Below are 11,810 nucleotides of genomic sequence, written 5' to 3' on the forward strand. Positions count from 1 at the left end.
CAGTATAATCATTATACAGCGCAATGCAGAATACCAGCATTTACAGAGGACTACAAATCCCAGCAATAGTACATTATTGTATAATGTTGTACTATTGCTGGCATTTGTTGCATTCCTATATAGCTGGTGGTATACTGCATTTCGCCGTATTATCATTATACAGCGCACTGTAGAGGACTACAAATCCCAGCGATAATAAATGATATACAGCGCAATGCAGAATAACGCCAGCTATAGAGGAATACATCAGATCCCAGCAATAATACATTATATACAGTGCAATGCAGAATAACGCCAGCTACAGAGGACTACAAATCCCAGCAATAGTACATTATAGTATAACGTACTATTGCTGCATTCCTCTATAGCTGCTGGTATTCTGCATTGCGCCGCTGTATAATGTACTATATTGCACACCACACTTTTTTTTTACTTCCACTGTGCCAAGCTTGCTCCTGTGATGGACTACAATCTCAATAGAAACTAGTTTTTTTTTAATCCGATTAATCGAACTTAAAAATCGGCCAACTAATCGATTATGAAAATAATCGTTAGCTGCAGCCCTACACTCCTGGCTGCCTGATGCCTTCATTACCTAAGCCAGCTGTGCACGCCCCTCCCTTCCCTGTCTAACTCCAGTGAGCACTGGATGAATAGAGAGTGGAGGGGTGAATACCTACTGGGAGCAGTGACTGACAGCCACTGCTCTCTGCAGGGACAAGAGACCATGAGCTGAGTGATCAGCAGTTACATGATCTCTCAGTATGGAGCTGGAGTGTGACAGCTGCAGTGTCCCACGTCAGTTTTAAGCAGTGGGGAAAGCATATTTTACTCTACCTACACTTCTCCTTTAACTCATAGAGCTCCAGAGGTTCACCACTCTTAAGAGGGTCCAACATTTCTACAGAAACCATCAGCCAGCAGGATGCTCTTGTATAACAAAAAAAAGTTTGCAACTAAACCTCAGCTTGAAGCAATACAGAAACATCACATGCCCTTTTTATTAATACAACCTTTATTCAGTTACAATACTCTCCACTTGTAACATTATCTTAGGTCTGCAACTTTGAGGCCCCTGTGATGTTCAGCCAATAGTGCTACCGGCACAAAACACCTAAGCAGGAAAAAAGCAAAAAAAACAACAAACCCAAAGTGAAAAATGATAGCTTTTTTAATCACATGCGGAAGGGTTTTCTGTTTGCAGTCTTGGCAGGGAGCTTCTTATTCCTTCACCAAGTCCTATAATAACAACTAGTGCTTAGCTGTTAACCGAGATTGAGCTTTCTGGTTCGCCTTTCTGAAGAGACAATTCAACAAGACACCAGTGGCACTATAATACTGGCTTTGCCATTTCCAGATTATCAATCGAAATATATGATGAAAAAACACCCTACAAGAGAAACCAGGTACTTTAGGTATTCGGGGAGGGTGTCAGGGAAGGATTCTGGGAAATTTCACTATTGTCACAGCACCAAAAGATAACATTCTGCTAGTACGAAACGTTTTACATTACTTAACCCTTTCGCAGCTAAGGCCTTTTTTGAGTTTTTCGCACACATGTTATTCCACATTTTAGGTCAGAAAATTACTTAAAACCATCAAACAAAGCAACTCTTGATCAAACCCAAAAATGTAGTAAGAATTTTTTTTTGTAAAATATAAAAGATGATGTTATAATGAGTAAATAGATACCCAACATGGCCCGGTTAACAAAAATGCGAACTTGTGAAACTACAACAAAATACGGTACGGGGAAGAGGGGAAAGAGGATTGGGGAGCAGGGGAGTGACTTGTCCTGCTGTGCTCAGGGGACCAGCTGATTCTGCAGGAAGCTAAAACTTTTAAACATTAAGAAGCAGCATTCATTGTAAAAGATTTAATCAGAATTTGTACATGGCTTAAAAACCTTTTGGCTTTAATATCACTTTAAATAGAGTCTATGCTTGCTTATAACCTGTTCACAGTCTTTGTATTCTTTGGAAAACTCAGGGAACAGGGTCAGTCATGAAAATGTTACTGGGGGAACCATGACAACATTTGGCTGCCAGATTGCACACATTTTAGTTATGAAAGGGTCTCCAACACCATAGACACGAGGCTGGCTCAGCAATTGAATCCATGCCTACCATTTGTCAAGCTAAGTTTCTGTCTCATTTTTCCTTGCGAGTGGTTCCTGAAAAATGGAAAAATATCTCAAACAGAATATGGACAGTGAGCTGACACTTTGAGCCTAGTAATGAACTTCATTAGTATAGTTACAAACTATACAGCAATAAACACTTTAGTCAGGCCTCCACAGAGTATATGAATGTAGCAGTTAGGACTATGCAATGTACAACAAAGTGTACAAGATGCACCGGTCAGGAGTATGCATCTCTATCCATCCATCCATCTATCGCTGGTCAGTGGGGGGAAAAATGTCCCAGTGTTGGTGGGGGGAGCCCTGTTGTCAGTGGGAGTGAAAAATGCCTCAGCGTAAGTGGTTTCCGATAACATAAAAAAATGCCCCACACTGATGGTCAGTGGTGGGTGAGGTGATGCCCTGATATCAGTGGTCAGAAAAATGCTAGTATTTACCTCCAGTAACTTGTAACCAGGAGTTCTACAGACTGTGCTGCCACAAGCAGTCTGTTTGTTATTGCTTATCATGCATTTGTGTCTTGGTACATTGGTACATTTTACACCAACTGTTTTGTCTATTTTGGTACAGCCCTTAGTTAGACACTCCCAGCATCCCCTTCCCACTTCTTTTACCTTCTCCATCACGATGTTAAGAGGGGTCTACACAAGTTGCAAGGCTTTAGAAATAAATGTATTTCCACCTCCAATAAATGACAAGGAACCACATCTTTTGCGTTGTCAAGCCTGAATAATTTACATTGGATTATACTCTGAGCCTCGTTGGCGAGTTGACCCTGCCTGTGGATACCATCATCTCAGTAGGTTGTCATACTGGCTGGACAGATTAAATCCCAGGAGGTATACGCAAATACATAAATCCATGGTTGAGACAGAACACGGACCACAAATAAACAGGGCCATTTACCCTGACCACCAATGTAACAGGTAGGGATGCACCAAATTTTCGGCCACCGAAACAAATTGGCCGTAAATTGGACTAAAAATTTGACAAAATGCAGAAAGTAACATCTTTCATGCAAAATTGCGGTGCATCCATGGTTTCTCTCCTCCCCGCTGGGCGTGTTCTATGTCCTCTCCGACACAGGGCAGTGTCCAGCGGGGAGGAGAGAAACGTTCAGGCAGCCAAGTGGGGCTGAGAGGAGAGCGATGCGAGCTGCGACGTCACAGGAGGCTGAGCATTCCTCTGCACCGCTACGCTTCCTGTGACAGGTCAAGATGGAGAGCAGTGTGGAGGAGGAGCCAGCTGTGAGCTGTCACAAGAGGCTGAGTCGGCGGTGCGGGGGAGGGGTCAGCTGTCAAAATAGACCGAGCTCTCCTCCCCGCACCTTAAGGATGGAGAGCAGGTACAGGCAGTCAGCGATCAGCTGATCGCAGACTGCTTGTAAATAATTGACATAGTATGTTTACAGTGCCCTCAATTATGAACAGGGAGTGCTCTACATCACTTACTGTTCATTCATGATTGTGGACACGGTAAACATACTATCTCCACAAGTTATGAATGAACAGAAACACTCAGTGTAGAGGATTCCTGTTCATTTATAACAGGGGCTGCAGAAAAAGAGATCGAGGACTATTTTTCTATTTAAAAAAAGGAAATATCAGGGGTCTATTTAGATCCCTGATATTTCCCAGAGACCAGTAAGGTTAACAATATAAAAAAATAATAAAACGTTTGGAAATAAATAAATAAAAAGGATATTTGCACTGACCACCCATGTAACAGGCCCATCTACACTTACCACCAATATAACAGGGACATTTAGACTGACCACCATGATAACAGGCACATTGACCACTAACGTAACAGGGGCATTTGCATTGACCACTGATGTAAGCAAGGGATTCTACACTGAACACCCAATGTCCCTAATATATTGATGGTCAGTGTATGTGTCACCTGTATATTGGGAATACTAAGCTGTCGGCAAAATCAATTTAACTCACCTGTAAAAAGTCAGTTTACGTAAAAAGCTATAATTATCACTGAAACCAAGTGTAGACCTGTGCCATATATAGCCCTATTTGACCATGGAAGTACAGCTTTCCCATAGTAATAAATGGGCCTGCGACACACATTCACAGTACTAAGTGGCCATTTTCCAGAGTTTGTACTTTAAATCATAAACCTTACTAAGCTCATGTGGGCAAAGTTCAATAGACAGTGTAGTGTTGGATTGAGTGTGCATGTACCCAAGCAAAGTTACTAGCGCAAGAAGATCTTTTACACAAATTTATTTTCTTAGTATTTTCTTAGTGTTGGGTTGAGTTTTGATTTAAACTTCTCTCGATCTAAGTATGTCACCATCATAATTTTTGAGGATTGAAGAAAACCAACACATACAGTAGCCTATGGAATACACAAATGCATGTGCCCTCAAGGGCAAAATATTTCCTCTTCTTGCCCCTCCTATAGCAAAAGATTCGGCTTGAGGAATTGCATGCAAGCTAAATATTTTGTAATCTTGATTGTGGAAAGTGGCATAACTAAATGATCACTGTGACTACAGCACGCAAAATATTGTTTCCTTCAAAATTTAGCTTTTTTGTGACAAGTTCTCTTTAATGGAAGCATACCCACACTCAGTTGGACCTGGATGATAAAGCTCATCTGCTACTCCACATCTCTGCAAATGTGAGTCTGTTAGTTAACAGGACCTCCATGATCTGTGTATACTATGTAAGTGAGCAGTTGCAAGTAAATGCTATATGAAGGACAGTATTTAAACACTAGGTGATTTTCAGACTGTGCATAGGGTAGCAAAACTACGCTAAAAAAACCTGTGTTTAGATAGTTTTGGCTATGGTAGAAAAGAAAGCAGGAAGAGTTGGATTAAGTAGCAAGACTCGCTATGGATCAAATAAATAGCATTCTCCTCCAAATTCTGTGACGGCTGTATAATAATAGACCTTGAGAGCTCTGTATATAAAATAATGCTTAAAAAAAAAAAAAAAAGCATAAGCATAACTATTTAAAAGGAAAAAGGCAACAAAAGGTTTAAATATGGCCCTGGCTATACATTTCTACTATGGAAGCCACACTAGAAACAAGACAGAAGGTATCTGGCTTTTGTAGAAAACATCTTCCCTTCAAGTGCCTACAGGTAGCAGTCTTTTTACGGAGAAACATATGGTACCCAAGTATGTACAAAGCTACTTAAGTATTTCTAGACAACCAACACTACCTGAAATCATCAGCTGCTCGTTCTTCTGTTTGCTTCCGCAAATGGACCTTTTGTCTGTAGTTCTCTAGATTTTCCTCGGCTTTTCTTTTCTTCATTTCTTCATGGCCAATACCACTACGTCCTGCATTAAATAAAATAAAAAAAAAAAATGAAAACCCCCCACAAAAGTCGATATTACATTTTCCGTGTTGACTGGCTAGAAATTACCAGCAATTGTTACACAGCAAGCGCACACACACAAAGCAATTTGGACTATACTTATGCTATGCAGTAGGATTAACAGGTCCATGCTGAATTCTCGATTTGCTCTTACAAAGTATCCAGTGGGAGGGTGGATGACAACAATATTTGGTATAAAGTGTCCCTGTCCCTATTTTAAAAATGACAAAACAAGACATACCTGTAAAAAAGATAGGACAGTATACATTTACGTACCTCTCCTGCTGCCTGTGCTGCTCAACACTGTTCTTATCCTGAGAATTAATCTGCTGAATTAATCTGTTCCCCTGTAGCTCTCACTTGTTCCTCCTGCTGACCTCTATGATTTACAGGATACATCAGTGACATGGAGCATAGCAGGAGGAACCAGTAAGCGTTAGGGGAGAACATGGCGCTCAACACTCCCGAAGTGTCAGTTTCTCAGAGGACTTTAGCAGAGATTTCTCAGAATTGGAGAAATGTTTAGCAACACAGGAAGCAGGAGAGGTAAACATATATTTATTTTACAGGTATGGCTTGATTTGGCATGTTTAACCCCTTCATGACTGAGCTTGTTTTTAGTTTCTGTTCGTAAATGACTGACACACTTTTGACATTTTTGCTGTGTGATTCTTCCACGTCAGTAATATACTTTCTTACAAAGTGCACCCACACATATTATATATTGTTTTTTAGAGGACAGATAGGGCTACATATTTATATCACATATGTGTGTCCAACGCCTCACTTAGGACAAATAAAATATAAAAAAAGAGGAAAAAAAAGTTTATAACAGCCCTCTAAAGAAGCAAATAACTCGTCACGTACAGTGTACGTGACAAGTCATTTGGTCCCTTTGTGGCTGGACGTACAGTGTACGTCTCCCATCACGAAGGGGTTAATATACATGCATTTCTCGGTAAAACACTAGATATTTGTCATGATCCACAAGTATTTTGTTTGCACTAATCCAGCATATATAAACAAACATTTTACAAAACAAAAAAAATAAAATACGGAAAAAAAAGCATTAAAAAAGAAATGTCAGAAAAATAGTATACAATAGATAGAAACATGAAGTGGCTTTATCGGGATCACATGGCAAAAACGTACACTGATCTCATGGACAAATGCACAAGGAGAGGTTACAGTAAGTAAAAACCGTATGAAAAAATGTTTAGTAAAGGCAGAAATATAAAAACAGTGGAATTCATATGCAAATCTTGACTTTAATTTAAAACCTCAGCCTGGCCAGTCCTTTCTACTGGTCAATGTTGCAGCACATCAAAATAAAACCATAGAGCTAAAGAAGAGAGTTTTGGACACGGTCATTTTTTTAAAGGAAAATTTGAGATCTGCATACCTTAGTTGTGTACATCTCTGGAGTAACATGCAGCTTTTGCGGACAGCCCAGGTGTGTGACAGGTTTACTGTAAAAGGTCATTCTATTTTCTAACAAAATGTGAGAAAGTAACTTACCCAAAGCATTCCGCCACCACTATTCATATATTTCAGCTGTACACGGTCACAGTGCTCTGGGTAAATTAATGTTCTCACGTTTTGCGAGAAACTGGATTTACCCTTTAACGCACCAAAATGGTTTTGACCCTTTGACTGCCATGGACACATACTAAATGTCATGGCAATCAAAGGGATCAATCAAGCTCATGGCTGCTAGCTTATATTAAAATATATGGTGTGAGGGTGTTAGCTCGGCAGCAGGTGTGTGCGACTCCCTGGATGAATTCACTACACAGAAAATAGTCACAGCAACAACCATTTCTTTACGTAACAACACACGTGCAGTTTATTTACATACACAAGCAAAACATAACAAATAAAAAAAAACCCACGAAAATAAAACCTTGCCTCTTGGCAACTTACTACACACAGAGTTTCCCTTACTATCAACTAGGCGCAACCTTGTGCTGCCCCTAGCACCTATCTTCCTAGTGAACAATCTGCCACACAGGCTCACCACACTAGTTTTTTTTTTTTTCTTTTTCACCACACAGGTGGGTACAGAAGCTCCCCAGTCTATTCAGGCACAAAACTGGGTTCCAGGGTGGAGCCAATCTCCAAGCAGTCTGGAAGTTCATAGAGGCCTAATGAGCTGGCTTTCTTCAGCTGGGCTCATTACCTCTACCATTCAAGCACCCCCAGCACTCCCTCTAGTGGAAGAGATCAGTATATAACCGGAACCTGGGACACACATTTGCCATACTGACTGCACCCAGGCAATTTTAGTTGCCTGCTGTGATATCTCTCTCTCTCTCCTTGGGGTTGGAACACAAGTAGCCAGGCAACCATGAACCCGAGATAAAGCGTCCACATTCCCCATCTGTACACCGGGTCGATGCTGTACAGTAAAGCTGAATTCCTGCAGGGCCAGGAACCGATTAACCCATCTATTGGTCTCCTTGTTTTGGGCCATCCACTTTAAAAAGGGAACATGATCAGTTATTAGGTCAAAATGTCTACCTAGCAGATAGTACCTCAAGGAATCCAGAGTCCACTTCACAGCTAAACATTCCGTTGTGGGAGAGTTGAACTCATGAGAGTTCAATTTACTGCTAAGGTAAATGACCGGGTGTTCTTCACCTTTTCAAAGACAACACTCCCAATCCTACATCCAACGCATCAGTCTGTACTACAAAGTCTTTGGAGAAGTCAGGCGAGTATTGTGACGGACTCCGGTACTCAGGATAAGTATATCCACCTCTGTAGTCTTCCTTGCTGGAAATCCGAACTGCGCATGCGCCCGCCCCAGGATGCTTTGCGGCCACCCGAGCAGTTTCGGATTCTCGGGCGGGAGCGCGCAGCGGAAATGGGGTAAGTTTAAACCGCTGTTAAAGCATTGTTTTTAAAAAAAAAAACTTTTTGCATTTATCTATTGCTTGCTAGCAGTAGATATAGGCCAAAAAAAACAGAGGGTTTAGAAACCCTTTAAGGTTTTGTTGAACCTTTCAACCAATCCATCTGTTTGAGGATGATCCCCGAGGTACGCAATTGAGCCACTTTTAGGGCTGCAGCTTATTTTCATAATCAGTTAGCCGATTAATCGGATAAAAATTTTTTTTTAAAAGGCTCCAGTGATGACTACTAGTTTGTATTGAGATTGTAATCCATCACAGGAGCAAGCTTGGCGCGGTGGAAGTAAAAAACAAAAGTGGGGTGTGCAATATAGGACATTATACAGTGTCGCAATGCAGAATACCAGCAGCTATAGAGGAATACAGCAAATCGCAGCAATAGTACATTATACTAGAATGTACTATTGCTGTGATTTGTAGTCCTCTATAGCTGGTGCCATTCTGCATTACGCTGTATAATGATTATACGGCGCAATGCAGAATACCACTGACCAGTTATAGAGGAATACAACAAATGCCAGCAATAGTGCATTATACAGCGGCACAAGATTAGAGAGAGATAGATAGAGAGAGATAGAGAGAGATAGAGAGAGATAGAGAGAGAGATACCATCCCAGTGTTTCCAGAATTTTGGAAAATCCCTCCGCACAATGGCATCATGTGGCAATTGAGACACTAACCCCACCTGATGACACAGGTAACCTTCGGATGTCACAAAAGAAACTTGTCACAGGATACGCTATATAATCTGAACCTAGGACACCCATATTTCCCATTCTATATGCACCCAAGTGATTTTACTTAGCGGTCACAATGGGCATAGCAGCCGTTATTCTTCTTTCCTAGCACAATTAGGATTGGCAGGAAAAAAAACTGCTGTGCACTATATTTTAGCACACGTATTTTCCTTCTTGTTTACATTACAATTTAAAAACTGGATTTCTGTCATTTAGTAAAAATTAACCCCCACTTCTACATCCCAGCAAAAAGGACCAAACTCCCTCCTCCTAGTTCTCATCTTGCTACTCTGAGCCTGGGACCACTACAGGGAGACTTAAACTGAGCTAAAAGACTGTGGAAGTTGCATTAATTGATCTCTTCTGTCTTATAGGAACACAGATGCTATCGGATTTAGGCATTCCCCAGGCTCAGAGTTTCAGAATCCCAGCAGCACTTGCTGGCTAAGATGCAGATGGGAGGCTTTTATCTATAATCTACATAGGCTGGCCCCCTAGCCCTCAATGTCTCTATCAAGATAACCTGTCACCTGCCAATGTTCCATCACATAGGGGGTATGTCAGCCCCCTTATGATAGCAATAAAGCACAATAAAAAAGTAAAATGTAGTTAAAAAATAAAAAAGTAAAGGTTTCCTCCCCATCTCCAAAATCACAGACACATGTATGCAGTTTAAACACGTACAGAATACATGTGTTATACAACACATTTTAGGCACCCCACACACAAAAGAACAGTTTAGAGCCAGTATGTAGGTATAACTCCTATTTTCATAAGTGCTTGTGATTTTGAGGCTAGGTATATTGGGTATTTATTAACAGAAGAGTCCACACCTTCCAATATATGTAAAAAATGACACTATGTTGTATTTGTGTGCACAAAAAAAGTATTATTTACTGAAAACATAGATTTTATAATGATATTGACAAATATGGTGAAACATACAAAATCTGGACCACTATAAAATTGTATTCCACAGGTCCAACGCTTTTAGAAAACACATTGTTTTGGCGATCATTAGTAAATTCTTCAAACGTATGAAAAATTTGCTTGGCAGCGAAAGGGTTAATGTTTTAGTAATTTAATATAGAAGCCTATATAATGAATAGTATAATCTGAGTAGCATATGTGGCTCTAAGAAGTATAGCCTTCATCTGATCTATAAAACAAGCCTTGAAGCCTGATTCTTGGGTTTTAGCACCATTAGCTGCAGAAGGCAAAGGTTATTTCATGATGATTGCAGAAATGTACCTTTCTAACTACTCAAAATTACAGTAAAATGCCCTTTCATCAAAATCTTGAATGTACATTGCTTCACATAAAGTACAAAGTATGGCTAAATTGTCCAGGAAAAAATTATTTCTGCTATTTGAGAAATGTTTTTCTATCATAACAAAACTTGCTCAAATTTCTAGCCTTGGGAACTTTTGCATAAACTAAACTAACTGCATAGCACTAAGGTTCTAAAGGAAATGTGATGCAAATTGCCAACTTTGCAAAAGATTTAAAAAAAAAAAAAAAAAAAAAAAAAAAAAAGGGGGGAGAGCAGAAAAAAATGCAAATGCAGCAGTGCCATCCGTCCGTTTTTTTACTACGGGCGGACGGCAAGAGGTTAAAAGCCTTTCATTCAAAGATATTTGACATTGCCCATGTGTGCACAATATAAAAATGATTGAGCAAAGCTATGGCATCGTTACCTGTGCTGAAGCTTGCCCACCCTTTCTGGGTCCCACATATTCCTTTTGGCCCCCCAAGGCAGCCTTCCACAATAATAGGCCAGGCTAATAGAATGGTATGGGGCAAAGTGGGAATAGGCAAGCTCCAGAATGCAAAACTGCCCCACATTTGGAAGTGCGTATGTGTAGGGTATGTGTAGGCAAAGCTAGCTGCCTGCACTGTCATATCTGCCAGCAGCTTGTCACATTGAGGTATGTTAGCTTAATGCAGTGCTGGGCTCCAGTTGGTTCTCATGTAGTTACTAGTGTATCTGTCAGAAGAGATTTGTTGAATGTGTCCTATTCAAGCATTATTTTATCATGTACTTGAAGGACACTAGGCCTTCTGTACTGTAAACACAAAAGCAGGCATACAGGAACAGGCTGTACATGTGGCCTTACTTTCTCTACAAGTTTAGATTGGGCCCTACCATCCTTATGCTAATGCTGCTACATTTAGATGTCAAATATGAAAACTTCAGTGGTCAATAGAGGCTTTGACAATTGACAGGGACTAAGGGAATATATGAAAGGGAAGAATCATTGCTGTGACTCATTCAATAGTGAGTGTAAATTTCAGTTTTAGCTACTGAGCTCTTTAATCATTCCAAGGACATTTACTGTTCATCATGGCTGTATCAGGTCTAGGCCTGCAACAACGAATTGACTAAATCGATTATAATCGATTGAAAAAGTTGTCAATGTTTTCAATCGTCGATTAATTGGCTTCCGATTAGTTGGCACTGTTCACGGCTCCACGCCGCACCTCCTCCCCACCTCACGCTCGCCGCTGCCAGACCCACCTGTATCCACGCCGCACTCCTCCCTGCCTCACGATCGGCACAGGGACGCGGGGAGAAGAAGTAAGGAGGAGAGGGCGTGGGGGGATGACAGCCGCCGATAGACAGGCCCGATCTCAGAAGCAAGTTGCTGGAAGACTGCTCAGGTAAGCCTGCACTT

The 11,810-nt window shown here is 40.8% G+C and overlaps 1 protein-coding gene across 2 annotated transcripts in view; it reads right to left on the reverse strand.

The window, feature by feature from the left end:
• GPATCH11 (G-patch domain containing 11) overlaps positions 1–11,810 on the reverse strand; it is a 50,413-nt gene that overhangs the window by 15,461 nt on the left and 23,142 nt on the right. For both annotated transcript variants that reach the window (XM_018563575.1, XM_018563574.1), the window contains one exon: positions 5,328–5,448. In XM_018563575.1, the coding sequence (XP_018419077.1) occupies positions 5,328–5,448 (121 nt within the window). The remainder of the gene's footprint in view (positions 1–5,327; positions 5,449–11,810) is intronic.

The sequence above is a fragment of the Nanorana parkeri genome, unplaced genomic scaffold (assembly GCF_000935625.1).
Source record: "Nanorana parkeri isolate BGI_ZX_2015 unplaced genomic scaffold, ASM93562v1 scaffold677, whole genome shotgun sequence".
Lineage (NCBI taxonomy): Eukaryota > Metazoa > Chordata > Amphibia > Anura > Dicroglossidae > Nanorana > Nanorana parkeri.